The following is a 19,256-nucleotide window of genomic DNA, read 5'->3' as shown; positions in this document are numbered from 1 at the left end:
CACTACCCGTAGGAGTCCTTTTTTGTTGTTTTGTTTAAATACAACCAGCACACCGCACACCGTGGGAGGGCTATTGCAGCCGAGATGGAGTGTGGTGCAGCACTAAAAACACACACACACACACACAGAGAACAACACACAGCGACGCAGCTATCACGAAACTGCATCGAACAGTTACGACGATAGCCCCAAGAAGTGCACCCAAGGACGTCCACGGTCCATCATTGCTCGGGGCGGCGTCTTTGTGTGTCGATACAGGGAGAAGTAGTTGAGGATATTTTATAACCGCTTTAAAGTAAACTTTCCGTACGTGCTCCAATGCAAACCGCTTGCGCGTTAACTGTGTGTCGTGACTTTATGGTAAATGTAATCTACATTCCATTATGTTGCTGGTAATCGCCTTATCTCATCGCAGCTCCGGAACTACAGCTGTCACACACCATTCACAGACTCAATTAGCAGTTATCCATCAAACTGTAGGCGAAATGACAGCTGGAAGGATGCACTAATGTCACTAACATTCTACTCATTGTCCTGCCAAGAAGAAGGATGACAATCCAGTTCACACACTAAACTTTCCCGATCTCAATCTCGATCTCAAATTAACAAGTTACAACTTACATCGGTATGCATTCAGAGCAGCCTGTCGCTCACTCTCTCCTGTTTTCTTCCTCAAACGCAATGCAATCCACTGTCAAATTCGTCCTTGACGTTCCTATCGATGTGTTGCGGCCCGTGGGACGCACTTCACCAATCCGCACGACAAACAAACAGCAGAAGGAGGGCGTAAAAACACTACTTTGACACAAAACTTTCCCCATTCTAGCACCAAACCAAACCATTAGCCTTGTTCCTGTTAGCTAACTAGTCGTTAACATTGCCCTTTTCGATGCACTTCGCCGTTTGCCCCTCCCGTGTCCAGCAGTGCGCGCTGTGTCCATAAAATATCATCAAAGTTTAAGCCATCCCCGTCCACTGCTGATCCTTTCTCTCTCTGCTGCCCAAACGTCGGTTCCATTTTCCACGACTGGCTGCACTTTGTTCCCATTCGAATGAACAGGACCGTCGCCGCGCGCACGCAGCCAGTGTTGTAAGTTTGCGCGGGATGGTGTGTTCCATTTATTGTGCACTGATTACCATCGGGATCAGTGGCGATATTTCCAGCACGATGGTGCCAGGAATCGCGCTGCAAAATGGGAAATGGACCAGGAGCACACAACGGTTTTGCTAAGTAGCTGCACAAAGTGATAATAGAGGACACATCGCCGTGCGCTGATCCTTCGACACATAAATCCAATCGACAATAGGGACCGGAAGCCCTGCTAATGATGCCAACAGGGGTTGTCCTTCGCTGCTTTGCGGCGGTCCGATTTTGAAGGACTTTGACTTTGCGCAGGAGTGAATTATCTGTTGGTGGAAAGTGTTTTTTGCAATGGATTGCACTGTTCAATTTCTCAGTTATGGATTTATGTTCAAGTATAAATAATCAAATTAAACTGAAACACAATACGCAAAAAACAATAATGTCACAAACAATCCTGTTTAATGATATTCCATTCAGGCAACCGAGTATGATTAATCGCACTCATCAGAGATAAACATTTAACGAAGGTGCAAGTTTAAACCACACAAAAAATGCACGCTCTCGCTCTTTCTCTCTATTGATGAGGGTGCTGGAAGATTGGTTAAAGTAATTCGATCCGCCAACAAATTCCAACCGCCGCCCGACGAGACAACGACAGAGTAGACGAAACGGGCCAGAGACAGAACCGCCGTCGAGCGCCTTTGCCTTCCGTTCTCGAAAGCCCAATCAAATTCCAGACAGGCTTATGGTCGACTACTCCACCACCAAAAGACGGTTTCGCATCTCACGCATTCTCTCTCTCGTGTTCTCTCTCTCTCTCTGCCCCATTGTGATGGTTATCCTTTTAAACTGCGAATGACGACAACTCGGCAGACAGGCCGTTGCCCTTCGATGCTCGCAAAAAAAAACCTAAGCACACACACACACACACCGACATTCTTTACCCCCAAGGACCAAGTACGGTAAACGGTAAGGATTCTCGGTGTCGCAAGGGAAGATGGAGCCGGCCGTAGAATGACAGAAGCGCCAAAAATGGTGTTGCAAGCATGAAAAAGTTCTCCGATAGCATTCTTCTGTCTGCTGTTTTGTGTTCCGCAAAACAGGTGTCGAAATTTCTGCATAAATTATCTGTTGCGAGGGAGTATTATTTCCTTTTCTAAGAGCTATTTACATTATCCTTGGAGCATAATTAACTTTGACACAAGTTTCGCCCTTTCAATACATTTAATTTCACACGCTAAAGTTGCGAACTTGCGTAGAAAATTAACTCTTTTCAATTCATACCGCGTTGCAGCGACACGCATCAAAAATATCCCACACACTCACAAATTGGGCCCATTCGCACGGCACGGTAATAAAAATATCATCAGCCACCCAAAATCGAACAGAACCGGCCACGACTACCAACAACACGGCCGCCCAGACGAATCAGGAAGAAGATTTTGCGGAAGCTCGGCACGGCTCGGCACGGCAGTGACAAACACCCGCGAGAGAGGCCGGATGTTGGCAGCAGGAGAGTGCCGAGAGTGGAAAGCAAAAAAAATCGCCCAGCCGTCTGCGGCCGAATTGGTCCAATGAACCTGCGACCTCTAGTCAAGGACGTCTTGGGCCAGACAAAGCAATCCTTAATAACAATAATAACAGCAGCAGCTGCGCCGTACTTCCTTCCCGAGTTCCGGCAAATAGAAACCCCGAACTAACTCTGCCACTCCTTTGCCGAGGCGGGTGGGATGGGGTGATGGAAGAGAGTGGTTGTTAAAAAACGAAAGGAAGTGAATTTCGGAAAAGCTTACTGGCCAAATAAAAGAAGCAAGCTCAATTTCTCCCATCGTACAGGTCCTTTTGTTGCTCAAGCGGTTGTTACGGTAGAAATCGAAAAGTCTTTACAATCACACCGAAATGCGAGAACGACAGCCTTCACTTTTGCTCCAACTTCCTTGGCGCGTGCGAAAGCTCGAGCGAAAGCTTTTCTGCCGAAGAGTTCTTATAGGCCGCAGATTCCGCCGTTCGGCACCGTGGAACTCACCTGCACCTGTGTGTCCTGCACCAGAATGCGATCTAATGAAGACGAATCGAGCCGAGTGTAAGCGCTTCGGTTCGCCACTGTGCCAAGGACGACGGAGAGTGCTTCTATCCTTGCCGGAGCATGAGTTCCGACTGGGCGCTGTGTTGTGACGGGTTTGGAAACGTTCTGAGAACCGTTCTCCATCTCCGCCCGCGCGGAGAAATAAAAACAAAATCCACCTCTCCCCATCAGCTACATCATCTTCCTCTATGCTTGCGTTACTGGTCTTCTGGCTGCTCCCAACTCAACCACACGAGACAATCATTACGCTCTCGTCAAGGATGCAAGGATTTGTCTCGAGGCAAGCCGGTGTGCACCCGAAGCTATTTCCGTGGACCGAACGTAAGGGGTCAAGGACGTTTGAATATCAGACGATGGTAAATGGAGGTGAGTACCAATACGAGGAGCTTTCTACGTCACCAAACATAATATAAACATTCCACAAGCAATGAATACAAATAGACAATTGAGTCTACTTTGTAATTTAAAAAGGATACGTTTTGCTCTTATTTTTTCACCAATGCTCCCCATTAATGTTTCAAATACGAACTCTCACCCCAAACCTGTTCTTTATTCGTAGCAAACATCCATCAAGACGCGGGATCCTTCAACACAATAAGTTCAACCATCATAACAAACAACCCCTTCAGAGTTCAAACCGCCCAGCCACTCGTGGGGGGAGGCGCGTTGTTGAGCGATGCCAGAAGCTTTTTCGTCCTTCACCAATGACGGCACAACCGCCAACAAAGAGAGATCTGACTAGCAATCATGCGTCAAAATAAGATGCCAACCATTTATCATGCTCCAAACCCCGTACACACACAACACCGGCCGCCAGAGCACCAGATTACGCCACTTTCGGATATGATACAAGCGGAGTGAACAATATTACGTGGTGTGTTGTTGTTACTTTATATAACAACTACACAGCCCGCCAGAGCTGCCTTGGCCCTGAGGGCGAAGCTCGCTAGCAACGAAAATGAAACCTGGAAAAGCACTTTACTAGAATAACAGCAAAGTTCTTTGCCGTCCAAACGAGATATGCTGACCCTTTTTTGCGTGGATGAAAGTTTGTGTGAAGCTAACTATCACAGCCACGGTAGAAAAGATGTTAAGAGCTTGCGAAGGACATATTCACAATGGTGCGAATTCATTTAGATTAAGCGTTTTACGGAAAGTAAGAGCTAAATTGAAACAATTCACAATAAATATGGTTGAACGATTTGAGAACTTGGGTGAACAACTAAAGTCTTGTTTATGATCTAAATCAAGAACTACAAAATCAGCTTTTCTTTTACTGCACAGAAATTGACTTAGTAACGTATGCAAGGATATTGGACTTTCTATGATCCGAGGATGCTTTGGAAGAAGATGCAATCTGTAACTTCGTTGCGGAGTTGAACTCACGACCTTTTGCGCAGACGACCGAGCGCTTGACAACGTCACCATGGAGGCGCTCATCATTTACTACATTATTAGCGCCTTTTAAGCAACAATCTGCGAAGAATTTAATCAATGGTCTTTAAACGCGTACTAATATTACAAACAAAACTGCCATACTTCTTTTTATAGTCCCGTTTCTTTCCAGTATATTCTTTACCCAATTTATACTTCTAAAATCGCCTTATTAAATCAAAAACAGCACCGTGCATAGACATAGATGAACCGCGCGGCCAACCAACCTGACCACACATAAACTATTATACCTAGAACACCGAAAGTAACGCAAAGGATATGCAGGAAAGGCACGCGCGAGACGTACAAAATTGAACCTATCGGACCGGCAGCCAGCAACGATGCGGTAAAAGAAACGGGACGAATCGTGGAGGGCAACACACTACGATCGCGCCGCCATGCCCGACCTACGCCAACATTCATTTCGATCCATTTTTAGCATTTATATTGTTTATCGTTCCTTCGCTTCTCTGCAGCTTGTACGCTTGTTCAGAGCGGTTTGCCAGAATGGCGAATTATTATTACACATTATTTTTTGTTTGGTTCACACCACACACCGCCTGCATTCCGGTGTACATTCCTTTGCTCCATTTAGCACTTTTCGGGGTTCCTTGTTTCAGCTTCATTTGGCCGCTTTACGATGCTTCTTCCAACCCCCTTCTTAGTTGCATCCAAATGGTTGCTGTTGTTCCAAGAACCCCACGAGCTAGGGACTTCATTTGCCAGTATTTGTTTACGATCCTTTATAAGTGTTTTTTTTTCTCTCACTCTCACGATAATCACTCCACTCTACTTTGGACGAAAGAGCAGCAGCTTGATAAGATTAGCTTCCTTTTTTTATGAAGCGCTAATGTAACATTACTGTTTAACGTCATTACAAGCGGGCACACAGTGTGAACGAATGGATAAATAATATTACCCGTACGCGTCTTTGACCTCTGCTGAAGGAATAGAGTACACACATATCTTGCTAAACTTCACATAGTCTCACTACCTACGGGGAGTGGGGAGTAAAATGTAGAAAGCGCACTGATTGCAGCAGTAGTTTCTTCCTTGCCGGCTACAAGCAACGTCCACTTGCCACTCCGGTATGTATACTACGAAAATGCATCGACGTTCTCAGTCTCTCTCTCTCTCATACTGTGTTTGAAATCCGATTTAGGCAACGCCATGCATGACCTCGAAAGTGTTCAAAGACTACATAACGCTCCTCGCTATGTACTGTACCCGATGCACAACGATGACGCACGTATCAGCCTGCCTGCATACTGCCACAGACACCTAGCATGAACGATAAGGAAGTTTACGCCTCACCAGGTGGCTCCATCAGAAATGTGTTTGAAAAGTGTTTCTAAAACAACCTTCAAAGGCAATATTTGCATTGAAAAGTTAGCGTGCTTCATGATTTTTCTTCTTTACGTACAAGATAACGATAAGCAACCCACGCTTTGGATCGATTTCATCGCATCCGTAGTTGTCGTAGGTTCGGCATTATGTACTCAATCCTTCTGGTCGTCGCAATGGCAACGTACGCTCAAACATGGCAAAACCAGCGCCGTTTGATGTTAAGATGAACCGGCATTATACCATTGCGAAACACTTCGCTAACCCCGAGTAACAAGTTATGTTTAAACTTGCGCGGGAGGAGCTTCCTCGCTCGCTGTGTTGTTGATTTTGTTAATAAAAATTCTAACAATCCGTACCGCGCAACCTGCCCAAAATCGATACTAACTTCATTTGAAGGCATCCACACTCTGCTCTGGCATCCGTAATGGGGTCAACAGTCGGGTCAGCGTATCCAGCGTAACCTGGCTGCACCCGGTAAAAGCTGCACGTGAGCGGGGCCGGAGGGCCACAAGCGACCTTGCGACGACGGAGGATACTCTCTCTCTCTCTCTCTCTCTCTCTGTCTCACTCACTCTTTCGCACTCATTTTCACACCATCGGGAGCGGCATTCTGGTGCAATGAAATGCGCAAGGACATTCCACTGCAAAATTCCACCAAAACCGCCGCCACACAGCAGGTGAGACGACAAAGCGAGCAACCGCCGAGAGCGAAAGAGCCACACAAACACGAGGAGGGAAAGTTCATTCTGGTGCTGCTATAAACGTGACCTAAGCTGGGACAATCTTTTTTGTCCTTTTTTGGGGGGAGCATGCTTTTGTTTTTATATAATAACAGCGCGCACACAGCCCAACGAGCCCAAGGAGCATGGGGCTTGCGGGTATTACAAGGGAATTTTCGCTGGAAGGTTAATGTTGCAATTTGGGAGGTTCTCCACCCAGGGGGTTAACGAACAACCCGTGTTGTTGTGGATGACCATGAGTAGCTTATCCCTGCTGAGATAATCGAATGTCGGTTCGAAGAAATCTTAACGGCTTCACAGTAACACGAACCAACAAATTATCCCCAAAAAAACCCAATGAACTGCATCCTCTTTTCCCAAAGTGTACTCCAAAACAACATCTTTTGGCTCCCGAGTGGACCCAAAAATTCCGACAACTGCTTGCCCGCTTTCCCTTTCCCCGTTCCTCCACCATCACCGTGTATGTTCAATGATCTCGCCAGTTTTTTTTTTTTTTGCAAAAATGAACTTGCGTGAGGCATTGCCCTAGGTCAGGCACCGTAGGCAAATGTCATCGATCGATCCCCCTTCGAAGCCGGTTCAGGGCGTGGTGATGCAATGCAACCCAATGTGCCCGAAAGAGGAAAAACAAAAACGGCACAGCACAGTATGTTGGGATCCATCATGTGTACATAGCGCGGGAGCGAAGGAGCGAAACAATGCGGAAAGCAACGAACTTTTGGGAGGCTCCCGGGAAGGACAACGATCTGCAACCGGGGAAATGCTTTCCTCCCCGAAGGAAGAATACACGATGGGGGGAGATTTATGTTTCATAGAAAGAGCCTTTCTTGTACCTATTTAGACAAAACGATAAGAATGTCGCTGTACATAATGCTGAGATTTTGATCTGCGCGAAAGCAAAAGCATATGCAAAAAAAAAAAACAATCAAAATGGTTTTAGCGCTCTGCTTTACTCCTTTAAGCTTGACAAGGATGCATATCGTTTTCTTTTTTGCACCAACAAAAAAGGGCTAGAAGGCAACCCTTGCCAGTGCTATGGGCGCGATGAAAGCAGGAAATTGAAAGTGATTTTTTATGTGAGTGTGTGTGTATGTATGTGTGTGATTGCTGTTTGCATCATACGCCCCATAACTGCAACTGCGCGTTTTCAATAATGCAACCGCGCGTTACACTGGACTCACCTACACATAGAGATAGTAAAAGAGAGAGAGAGAGAGAGAGAGAGAGAGAGAGAGAGAGAGAGAGAGAGAGAGAGCGAGAGAGAGTCACTAACGCACACACCCACACAATCGCAATCGAATGAAGCATTTCATAATGATTCGCTTACATACTGCAGAATCATAATGCATTCTCACCGTTCGCGTTAGATAGCACAATCGGTTTCCTCCACCTTCTCTTCCACAGTTTTCCTCCCAGCCAAGTAAAGGAATGCACCACCGGAAACAGACCTGTGACTCTGCGTGTGTGTGTGTGTGTGTGTATGTGTGCCGTCGAGGTCGTCACACAAATCGATGATGCCATCGGTGCTCGGTGGAGCCGGACAGGATTCAAGTTCATTGCCTTTCCGGGATGAAAATAGAAAACTCGGGAAATGCAACCACAGCCCGTCTCTCTTTCTCTCACAAGCTCTTTCGGCCTGCTTTGATCCGTCGCCGTGCTATCCCGATGGGAAGAGGAATTTCGGAACGGTAATTGAAAGCTGCGCCGGCGCGAGTCCCCAAAACGCAACTACAGATGCATTTCTCCTGAGCAATAATGACCCCCCACCCGCCCGCTTGGTGCATTGCAAAGCCCTGCAGGCCCAAGGGGAAGCAAAAAGGGCACACGGCACAGGGTGTGAAAGTGAGTGAGTGTAATTGCGTCATTAGAAATAGTACACACACGCATTGCAAACGGTCACACGTCGTGACTCAAATAATGGCATCAAAAATATCGAAAATAATTCTAACTAATGATAAGAATGATTTTTTAAATTTTAAATACACTTTATTGCATTGAAATCCCACAATTTGTACGATTTAAAGCACCTCCCTCTCCAAAACGGCAACCGGTTCTTACCGGACAGAACAAACCGGCTCGTGGCTCGCGGCTGTGCGCTGTCCATTATCTAATCAATCCACATCGGGTTGAGCCCCCCTTCCCGGTATTGGGGGGGGATTCTTCCTCTCACGTGCACGAGCAAACGCGCATGAGGAAGCGCGCGCTTTGTTTACATCATTATCGAATTATTGCCTATCGCTTATCGCACGCGGTTCTTCCGACGAAGCTGGAGCGATGAAAGGGCGATACTACTGAGAGGCGTGGTACGTTTGAAGGCTAGCCCAAGATATGAACGGGTTTGTTTACAATTTGGGTTTAGCTGGGGGGGTGGTGGCTATTAGTCTTAAAAATAGAATGTCCACTTTACTGGACTGACCACTTCCTGGAGGGTTTCAGGATAGAACGAATATATTCTCAAGAAGGTGTTTAAGCAAATAAATGAGAAATCTAAACATACAAAACTTACCTTAAATTGAACGGCGAATCCTTCCGTTTGAACCTAATTTCTTCCTCTCCTAGAAACACATCCCTTCCCCTATACTTCGTTCAATTGCCGCATCTCCTTCCTGTGCTCAACCCTCTCAACCATTACAACACACCTTTTTTCGGAACATTCTAGACGGTCTTCTCCCTCCCACCCAAAGGGAGCGTCATTTCGTCACGGGAATAACGAAGAAAGGGATACACGTTCACGAAATTTCCATACCCTCCCCAAAAACCGGAAGCGAACCGTCTTGTACACGCACGCACTGAGGCGACGGAAGACTATTGCCATGGAAACCCACACCCTACACCTCTCGTGCTCTCTCGCTCTCTTTCTTCCAAACCCAAAAAGGTGCTGACACACAATCGGCCTTTTTATTTCCTTTCCGATTGTAATTTAATCAATTCTGTACATCCAAGCTAGCTACCCACAAAGCAAACGCGTTTTGCTTTTGTCACATAATTTCACGCACCGTACACCCCCTTTTCCGCCCTCCCAGAAGGAACGCACGTAAACATCGTACCGCAGCACGCGCGCGTTATCAGTCGGGAAATGGCGAGAAAAACACACGCACCCACACACACACACACACACACACACACACACACAGTTACTATCTTTTTCCACACCAATTTGATACAACGATGTCCCCCGCCGCCAGATTGTGGAGGATTGGTTTTGTTTTCACGACACCGATTAGAAGGTTCGCGGACGACACACGGACTTTCACCGAGAATGGTGACCGCTTGCTTCGATCTGATTGTGCACTGACCGCACTTCGAAAGCATAACCCAAACACACCTACACACACACACACACACACTGCTGCCCGTTTTATGCTGCTCGGGATGTTTTTATGCTGTTTTAAAGCGCATTCAATCGCGCACTTCCTCGCGAGAACGGTGGCGGCAGAGGAGGCGGGACCGAAAACGAAGTGGTATGCTGCGCGCACATACACACACGCGCGCGCAGGGGGTGTGAGGGAGGTGTAAATACTGATTTGACATTACGGTTTGTTGTTACGCCGTGCTGCTTGACAGTTCTGCCATCCCTTTTCTTTTGGCTGCCTTTTAAAAAATCTCTGCTTGCTACGCAGGAAGAAAGTAAAACGCACCACCGAAGCAAAAAAACATCTTCTTTCTACACGCACACACACGTGCACACTTGCTCGAGGGTTACGCGATTGGCCATTCACAATCGCGTTTTTTTTTTTGCTGCTCCTGCTCGTCTGTAGCGCGAGACACAAACGACGACACATTCTAGATGAAGCTGAGCTCGGTACAAGAGATGAGGGAAGGGAAAGGACCCTTTTTCCGAATGTATTTCTATTACCCAAAACACACTACACCGGGTCGAGGTGCACACGTACACTGCACACACACACACAAACAGGAACACACAACCGCGCACAAACAATCGAACACGAGGCGCACAAACACACAGACGAGCGTTCAAAACAATTTAACGCAGCTCCCGTCGTACGCGGTTCCACCAACACGAATGGAATGTTTTGACAGCGCAGGCAGAGTGAAAAGTGAACCTCACCAGAGAGCGCTCGCACACACACACACACACGCATGCAGCACGACAAAATACACGACCCGTTCTGAGCGCGCAGTGGTGTCAAACTCCGTATAGCGAAGCGTTTCCAAATAAGTTTCCGTTTTGTACAAATTATTATAATTTTGTTATTTTGAGTAATGTAATTCCAATGCATCTTTTAAAATGGATTTTTTTTCTGAAATTGTATCATTTCATGTGCATCTAGGACGATCTTTGACTTTTTTTCTCCACTTGAAACTCGACCCGTCGGAGGCCCTTAAGAGCATGGTTTCTTTGAAAATAAAGTCTTTAAAAACAGAACAGGGTTACAGATTACACGTGTTGTTACAACTAACTGTTTATTGTATTCAGAAACAATTCCATCTAAAAGGAAAACTGATACGTTATGGCTTGTGTTGTGGCTAGTTTCAAAGTGGTCTCCCTCTGCTGGTTTTACCTACTAATATCGATATAAGGCACATTAATATTATCGCAATTCGATTCCTCTACGGGTTGATTCAAAGTTCGTTTTTTTTTTTTTGGTATAGATGCTACAGGACATTCCCACTGTCCTTCATCAGATCCTTCACCGTGCGCTTTTGTGCGCATTTTTCCCCTCTTGAACGCTAAAGTTCACTGCGCCTGTTTTTCGTCTCCAAATCATGCTCTCCCTGCCCAATGCCCGACTCGCTCAGCAAGGCCGGCGCATTCGGCAGCTGTTCCTTGTCCCCCTTCTTTGGTTCCTGACTGGCCTGACCCTGCCCACCGTCCCGCGTATCATTGCTAACCATTCCCGAGCTACCCTTGCTTGGCCCACCAACAGCCGGCAGTGTTCCATCGATCCGCAGCGAGTCCTCCGTGTCGGAGATGTACCCCTCGTCCCCGGTGTAGTGCGTAGGGTACAGCAGCAACGGTGCCGCACTCCAGGCACTCAGCGTCCGGTCACGGAAATGGCTCGTCCAGCTATCGTTCGGATGGTTATCGAACATGATCGGCAAATACTCGTCCACCGGCAGCAGCTTGCTGAGCGGTTGCTCGCGCAGCAGCTTCTTCGCGCCCTCCAGCGTGATCACGTACCCGAGCGTCCAGTACGAGTAGCCCGCCTTCACCAGGTACTCCGATCCATCGATCCACTTTTCGTCCTCCTCCTGGAGTCGCTTCCGCCCGAAGTAGATCAAATCCCAGCCACCGATGCGACGTGCATCGGCCAGCACCCCGTACGCCCGGCGGCGAAAAAATGGCTCGAACCGGATGTCATCCTCCAGCACGAGCACTTCCTGCTGGTTGAGCCGTACCATACGCTCCCAGATGTTGTAGTGGCTCAGGAAGCAACCGATCTCTCCCATCGTCATCGGGCTGGAAGAAGAGGGGAAAAAATTCTCCAGTAAACAAAGCAAAAAATGGCAACAAAAAGCTACATACCGCTTGTGGAAGGGATCGGCATAACCGGGCAGAAAGCGGATGCCCATATCGTACACTTTCTTATCGCTCAGCTGCTTTCCATCGACGGCGGGGAAGTGTTCCACGTCCAGGCCGAGCAGATCGAAGTGCTTCAACATTTTCGTACGTCGCTCCGTGCGCCGCTCCAGATTGATCATGTAGATGTGGGAGAGGGACAGCTTGTCTCTGAGGTAATACAAAGAAAGAAACAAAATCAATGATTTATGTAGAAACACTCCAGCAAAGAAAGGTCTCCGGCTTACTTTGGAACATCCGCAACGAATCGGCTTAAATCCTGCTTCAACGACAGCGCCCCATACTCATTCACGATGTAGCTGAGCACGTTGGTCAACTGTTCCAAATCTTTGCCCGGCACTGTTTCACCCGCCTCCAGCGGCACCATGATGTACCCGTAAAGCAGCTCATTGCACACATACATCGGAATTCCTGAGTAGTTTGCCGACATGGCAAATATGATGATATCATCCACCGGCCCATCGTACCGCCCGGCCGGGAGGTTTTTCCGCTCAAACGTTAGCTGACGCGTTTGGGCAATGTTAAGGCTAACCAGCACGGCCGTATGCACCATCGGCACCGGCCACTGGCCGATCTGGTCGTAGTTGAGTATCTTTTTGTAATCATCCGTCCGCTGGTAGTAGTAGTCTGACGTCATGCCGCACCAAAAGTTCGAGTACAGTCCATCGGACACGAGCATGGGAGCCACGATCGGCAGCTTCCGGTCGATCAGCTTGCCCAGCGTATTGCTGTTTGTTAGGAACACATCGGCATCGATGAACTGTTGAGAAGACATCGAAATCACAACATTATTACCCCATTAGATTGAGTTGTTTGCCATCAACTCACGAAGATATAGTCGGCCCACATCATTCTTGCGGCCTGTAGAGCATCCTGCTTCAAGCGAATCACATCGCTAAACCGTTCCTCATTCCAGTGTGTGCTGGTTTTCTCACTTTCGCGCTTTCCTCGCTCGCTGCGGTATTTGAAATCCACACTATGGTACAGCGAGGACGTTCGCTTTAGCCATGCTTTGGTAATCTCAATGCTGCGATCTTCATTATGATCCGAACGGATCCTGCCAAAAGAAAAACAAGAACGTTTTATAGCGTTTCAAGAACCCTCACCGAGGTAGATTAGTCATTAACGCTTACCACAATGACATCCGATCTTTGGGATAGTCGAGATCCTCCAAGTACGAGAAGAAGTACGGCAGCGTGTGCGCTTTGTTGCGCACCAGCACTGCCACCATTACGGTTGGAAGTTGCTCCGTAAGCTCTATCTGATTGTCGCCGCTAACGATTGTCGTCGTCAGCAGTAGTGCCAGCATCATCGTCATCATCGCTAGCCCCGCAAATGCGCCACCGCTGCTGCATCGCACCGACACTATAGAACACATGCTGGCGTTTGTGCGTGTTTTAACGCAGTTAATACAAAAACTTAACAGTAAGCACACCAAAACTAGCCCTTTCGCTACAACACCGACTACTTTTTCTGGCTCATATCAACTTCCGCTTCCGCCGTCGCCACCGCTCGCCAGATGAGAAACAGATGAGTTTTCCGTTCCGATCTTTACCGTAGCGCACAAGCATGCAAACACACCAACACACACACACACACACACACACACACACACGCAACAGAACAATGTGCGGCAAATGTCAAACCGTACCCCCACAGAGCATAGCCTGCTGTCGCGTCGAGGGGATGATGTTTTATGCTGGTTTGTTTATGTTTTCCTTCCTTTTCCAATGCACGCAACCAAACACACGCACACAGAGAACGAGATAAAAACGCCAATGATGTAGGATGTGGAAAAACAAATATTGCACAGCAAATTTATTTCTCACCAATATAAAATAATGGAAATTATTAACTAATTTCTTAATCCAATACCTATCCTTAATCGCTACAGCAAAGTACAATTTGTATCTTTTGGTTTTTTTAGTTTGTTCAATTCCATCACTAGGAAAGCAAGAAGTACCATCAATTGTTCAGAAACGTTACAGCACTGGGGCGTAAATGTGGAGGGAGGGGGTGACATATTAATACAGCATAAAAGTTGAGATACATCGATATGTGCGCCGGAGCTGCTCCGGGGCGAATGGGGCCTTTAAAACTGCGGCAGGCACACCTTCTCCGCAAACAGCTCCGATATGACCGTGATCCACAGGGCCAGCACGAACATGATGTACGATATGCCGACCTGGTGCGAATGGGGCAGATGGTACGGTTGGCCACCGATCTCGTCCACATGGAATCCGAGCGGAAATATGACTGCCGCAAGACAGAACAGCACCACTGCAATGGGAATGCGGTGAGAATTCGATGTTGGGTTCCTTAATACCAAACGGCCCATATACTCACTTGCAGTAAAGCCGACCCACCGGGCATAAGGGATCACATTACGGTCCCAGTTGCTGGACGCCAGCAGTATGATGGTGGTGGTAATGCAGATGCAACCCACGAAAATGCATATCAACGCGATCAGCCACTCCGGCTGCAGCTCCGGTGTGAAGCAAACCTGCGGCCGGTTGTACAGTGTCATGCACGTCCACATCAATCCCAGCCGCGTTTCACCTGCCAAAGCGAAAGGACAAAGATTAGTCAGTCGACCTCCCTATTTTGCAAACCCCCTTCGTATACCTCCAACACTGGTCACAATCCAATCGGGCATGGCCAAACTAACGATCGCACACACATCCGCCGCCATAAACAGCCCGGCGCTGATTGTAGTTAGCTTGTCCATTTTAGGGGTGTATTTCACAAAAAAACGTCCTGTTTATTGCAATACTGGTAACTCTACTCAGAGAAACATAGTTTGCCCTCCTCTTCCTGTGCTTGCGGAATAAAGGTTACTGCTTGCAAGATTAGAATGTTTATGTTTTGGGTTTTGGATGACAGATGCGAATGTTTTTTTTCTTGTCTTGTGCAACTGTTGTAGGGTTCCGCGGGATTAGTTTGGTTTTTATTTTAAATGATGCATACAATTTTTACATCGAAATTACATAAATTGCTAGCATCGCAAATATAGAAAAAAACACATAAAACATAAAAAGCAGCATTCCAGATCAATAAAATAAAAAAAAACGCTCGTTTTCAACACCCTTTCACGAACCATTTACAGTTCAGCCCGGGCAGTTTTCACTGCGAAAAGTAAACAAACTGTCAAACAGCATCGGAATTTGATGCCCGATTTTCAGTTCAGTTCGGTTTTTTTTCTCGCATTGTTGCGCTGCGAGTGAATCCTTTTCTCTAACTCCCGGCTGTTCTGTGTGGGAAACGAAAATGGCCTATTGGTCCGGGCGGAGGTGCCTCAGAAGTCAAAACCCCCATTAGTGCGCGAGTGTGTATGTGCGTGGATTTTACAACCACTTGTTTGTGTGGTCGGGCAAACACACCTTCTCGTCGCATTCAACATGAGCGACCTAGATGATCCACTTTGTGGGCAGACACAGTCGTCCCAGCAGCAACAACAACAACCTCCAACTCAAACAACACCCCGCAGTTCCCTCGGCTCGGGTGCACTGTCCTACAGCAATTCCTCCATCTCGCCGTCGACGAGCTCGAGCAGCTCCGGGTCGGCCAAATCCGCCGTCAGCGAGTGCCTGGGTGCGTGGCTCAATTACCTCCAGATCATGAACAACCTGTGTGCGGCCGGCTACCGGCTAGCGCAAACGATTGCCGCCCTCGAGCCGTGGGCGTACTTCGAACATCCGAGCACAGCCACCGGCGGCGGCGGTGGCCAATCCGGATCGGGGGCGAGCAATCAGTCCGGCATTCCGTCACCCTCGCAATCGGCACAGCAACAGCCGGGCCCACAGATACCGCAGCTACCGTTCACCACCTCGCAGATCCCGTCGCACATGGCGTTCCAGTTCATCACGGCCTGGGATGAGCTGGCGCGGGCGTCCGTCATGGCCACCAGCACGGTCAAATCGCACATCGTGAGCGTGCTGCAGGACTTTAAGACGCAACCGCTGGCGACGGTGGAGCAGGACAGCGAGCTGCTACATATCAAGGAGTACAATCAGCTCATTCTGCAGGACAACGCACAAACGATGATCAATCTGCAGCACCAGTTCTGTGTCGCTTCGTGCGACGCTTTCGCGCAGCTAATGTGCTGCTACCAGTGCCAGACGCAGGTGGGATTTCCGCACGACCCGGACTGCCCGATGGTGCAGCACCCGATGTCGGCCGCCGCAACGATCGCTCGCACCGGCGGTGCTGGGGCGGACCAACGCTCCCAAACGCCTTCGCCCCACTTCGGCATGAAAATGCAGGAAAATGCACGGCTGTACGATCGTACCGGGTCGATCTCGACGCAAGGCTCCTCCTCGGACCACGGGACGACGGCGTACGAGCAAACGCGTGGCCCCTCGCCGCACGACATTCGTGGGCCGAGTCCGATCCAGGGCTATTTGGACAATATCAGGGGCCCACTGCCAAACCCGGGCCACTTGTCGGGCATGAAGGCGCCATTCTATCGGGGCTCACGCTCGCCATTGAATTTCCCGCTCTTCACGCTAAACGGACAGCGTCGCTGGTCGGAAGCGGCAGCGGGGGAAGTTAACTCCGAGGCAGCGCTCGATCCGGAAAGCCAAATGCGTCGCTGGTCAATGCCGTGGGAAGCGAAGGCAGACAAATCGACGGTGCACTGGAACCAGACGCGCCTGATGCCGATCTCGAAGCTTGCTGTACCGGCGTCAGGGCCGGGACCAACGCCGAAATCATCGCTCGGCGATCGTAGCCAAAGCACCACGCCGGACTCTACCTGGCACTCGTCCATCACGAGCCAGGACGGGTTGGTCGAAGCGATACAGCTGCTGTCCTGCCGACCGATTCACCGAATGCAGCCGATGATGATGATGGCACCGCCCAACATAGGGCCACCGTTCGTCGAGGAGCCCTCTGGGATGGTGTGTAGCATTGAGGCAAAGAAATGTTAGATTCATTTTTCTAATAAGACTTACCGTTTTCTTGTTGACGCAGCAGCAACAGGAATCTCACAACGTGTCGGGCAATCCGCCCGGTCTGTACGGTATCTGGACGCAGCAGAACCCGCCCAGTGCCATGCTGCGCCAGTCGACCGTGGCCACGATGCAGCAGGACCGCATGGTACCGCTGATGAACTACATTCGCGAGCAGGACTCATCGATTGACGAAAATCCACCTAACTAAACTCACACTCGCGCACCAGAGGCAAGAGGCGAACTCATACTAACAAAACCATCATTACAGGCGCCAGTGCGCCATTAACCGCTAGCGTAAGGGGGAAACTTATTCCATTGGTGGTTCCTCCAGCAGCGGGTGGCATAATCACATACCAAAGCATCATTATATTAGCATCATACCAAAACCCATTTTAGGACGATATTGAAAGGTTAAATTTTATACAAAAACCAAAACAAACAAACGGCGACTAGGGGGAAGGGATAATATTTTGGCCCCACACACTGTTTGTCTCACTTCTGTAATGTTTAAAGTGTACTCATCATATACATAGACGGGAAAGTATGATATTCTTTACACGAAACGTTAAGGAAACCGAGAGAGAATGTTTAACCGTTCGATCATGACAAGATATAGTGGAAACGACGCTCACATTTACATTACATTATATAAACACGACAGGGGCCGGATATTTAAATGTTTAGAACTAACTCTGCAAATTCGTACTGAATTTCTACTATATATACAAATCTCAAGTGTAACCATTTTACACGTTTCCCCGTAGAGAGTGTCTGTCTGTGCGGTCTCGCGATCGATAGCAAAAAGAGGCAAAATCGCTTAAGCAAACTGTTTGTTCCTTCGTTGGTTCACCTTCGTTACTTTACGTGGTGCATATTAAATTATTATTCACTACTTTAGCCCGCGTGGGGCCAGTAAATAGAAACGATTAGTAAGTAGTAGTATTACATTGGAAGGTTTATTGGGTTTTTCTATACTTCAATGGACAAGCGTGTTTATGTGTACTAATATTCGGGGTAGTAACACAATTTAATAAATCTGGCTGTCTGTCTATTAGCAAATCTATTCCACTTTCGATTTGCTTCTTAACCGAAAGCACGTTTGACGATGTAATAAAAATGCATTAAATGTTGAATTCAAGTGTTGAGAAAAAATAAAAAGAAAAATTGTAAAAGAAAATCATCCTCCTCCTTCTCCTCGGGCACGGTTGTTTACACTAAAATAGTACAATTTAGCAGGTCGACGCAGAATCGAACCCCCTTTATGAAGGTACGGGAAGGGTTGAGAGTTCTACCTTTAGCTTATCGTACATATCCTGATAGTCGGGATGCTCCCGGATCAGCATCGCGACCGTGCCGCGCTTCACCCCCATCGCTGCACCGAGATCCTTCCGGCTCGGCATGTAGCAGTAGGGAATATTCTTCTCCTCGCACACGGCCGGCAGGTGGCACATGATTTCGATCGGTGTCACATCGCCGGCAAACACAACCAATCTGTACAGAGAGATGAGAAAGGACATTATTAAACAAGTCAAGCGAAAGGTCGATTTGCAGCCGATCAAAGCAAGACACACTTACCCAGTCTCTCCCTTGCGCAGGCGGATCTGAACGTCCTTCAGTCCGTTACGCAGGAAGTTTTTCTGTTTCGATGCTACAAATACAAAACAAAGGATGGCGTTAGATCGTGCAACAACGAACTTTTGTGAACCACTTTCACCTCCCTACCTTTTTCGATAAGCTTGTGAACTTTTTTGGTGAGCTTCTTGGACGCCATTGGCTGTGCGATTGCGCTGGCATTGCGGACCTTGTCCTCGTACGAGTCTTCCTCCTTCACCACCACCGAAGTGTCGACCTCCTCGCTCGCATCTACCTTTTCCGTCTTTATTTTACCCATTTTACGATGTGAAGCGTTTTGTGTGAAGTTAAAAATGTGTTAAATTATACACGACCCGGCGTATGTTCTTCCCGCACGTGTTTCGGCTCGCGATGCAGTGTGTGATTTTTGACAGGAAAACAAGCCCATTTTGACAGCAGCATTTGTTTTGATCCGTCATGTTGGTAGCTCTGCACTGTT

At 48.0% G+C, this 19,256-nt stretch overlaps 5 protein-coding genes across 7 annotated transcripts in view; 1 reads left to right on the top strand and 4 right to left on the bottom strand.

The window, feature by feature from the left end:
• The window catches only part of LOC121599732 (ecdysone receptor), a 186,505-nt gene extending 175,784 nt beyond the window's left edge, over positions 1-10,721 (bottom strand). Inside the window, exon 1 of one of the 2 annotated variants that reach the window (XM_041927772.1) lies at positions 10,548-10,721. The gene's annotated coding sequence lies outside the window, so the exon portion shown is untranslated. Of the gene's footprint in view, positions 1-9,197; positions 9,813-10,547 lie in introns of those variants that run through there. The other variant, XM_041927771.1, reaches the window with a different exon arrangement.
• Positions 10,722-11,097: 376 nt separating this feature from the next.
• Positions 11,098-13,874, bottom strand: LOC121599731 (glycosyltransferase 25 family member). The gene is made up of 5 exons (XM_041927768.1): positions 13,367-13,874; positions 13,062-13,290; positions 12,461-12,993; positions 12,180-12,383; positions 11,098-12,113 (listed from the first exon to the last, which is right to left on the bottom strand). Exons 1-5 carry the CDS (start codon positions 13,609-13,611, stop codon positions 11,384-11,386), a joined length of 1,941 nt encoding a protein of 646 aa, XP_041783702.1. The 5' UTR covers positions 13,612-13,874; the 3' UTR covers positions 11,098-11,383.
• A 147-nt stretch (positions 13,875-14,021) lies between these two features.
• LOC121599271 (uncharacterized protein C16orf52 homolog A) lies at positions 14,022-15,099 on the bottom strand. The gene is made up of 3 exons (XM_041926960.1): positions 14,859-15,099; positions 14,580-14,792; positions 14,022-14,513 (listed from the first exon to the last, which is right to left on the bottom strand). Exons 1-3 carry the CDS (start codon positions 14,959-14,961, stop codon positions 14,326-14,328), a joined length of 504 nt encoding a protein of 167 aa, XP_041782894.1. The 5' UTR covers positions 14,962-15,099; the 3' UTR covers positions 14,022-14,325.
• A 261-nt stretch (positions 15,100-15,360) lies between these two features.
• On the top strand, positions 15,361-18,470 carry LOC121600399. Of its 2 annotated transcripts, none has more exons than XM_041928946.1 (2): positions 15,361-17,131; positions 17,208-18,470. In XM_041928946.1, exons 1-2 carry the CDS (start codon positions 15,632-15,634, stop codon positions 17,391-17,393), a joined length of 1,686 nt encoding a protein of 561 aa, XP_041784880.1. In that variant the 5' UTR covers positions 15,361-15,631; the 3' UTR covers positions 17,394-18,470. The 2 variants fall into 2 exon arrangements, with proteins under 2 accessions (XP_041784880.1, XP_041784879.1); XM_041928945.1 differs by having other exon boundaries at positions 17,205-18,470.
• On the bottom strand, positions 18,120-19,198 carry LOC121600400 (H/ACA ribonucleoprotein complex subunit 2-like protein). The gene is made up of 3 exons (XM_041928947.1): positions 18,908-19,198; positions 18,761-18,833; positions 18,120-18,676 (listed from the first exon to the last, which is right to left on the bottom strand). Exons 1-3 carry the CDS (start codon positions 19,074-19,076, stop codon positions 18,445-18,447), a joined length of 474 nt encoding a protein of 157 aa, XP_041784881.1. The 5' UTR covers positions 19,077-19,198; the 3' UTR covers positions 18,120-18,444.
• Between the last annotated feature and the right edge of the window lie 58 nt (positions 19,199-19,256).

The sequence above is a fragment of the Anopheles merus genome, chromosome 3L (genome assembly GCF_017562075.2).
Source record: "Anopheles merus strain MAF chromosome 3L, AmerM5.1, whole genome shotgun sequence".
NCBI lineage: Eukaryota > Metazoa > Arthropoda > Insecta > Diptera > Culicidae > Anopheles > Anopheles merus.
The sequence above is the reverse complement of the archived record's forward strand: the minus strand, read 5'-3'. Positions and strand labels throughout refer to the sequence as shown.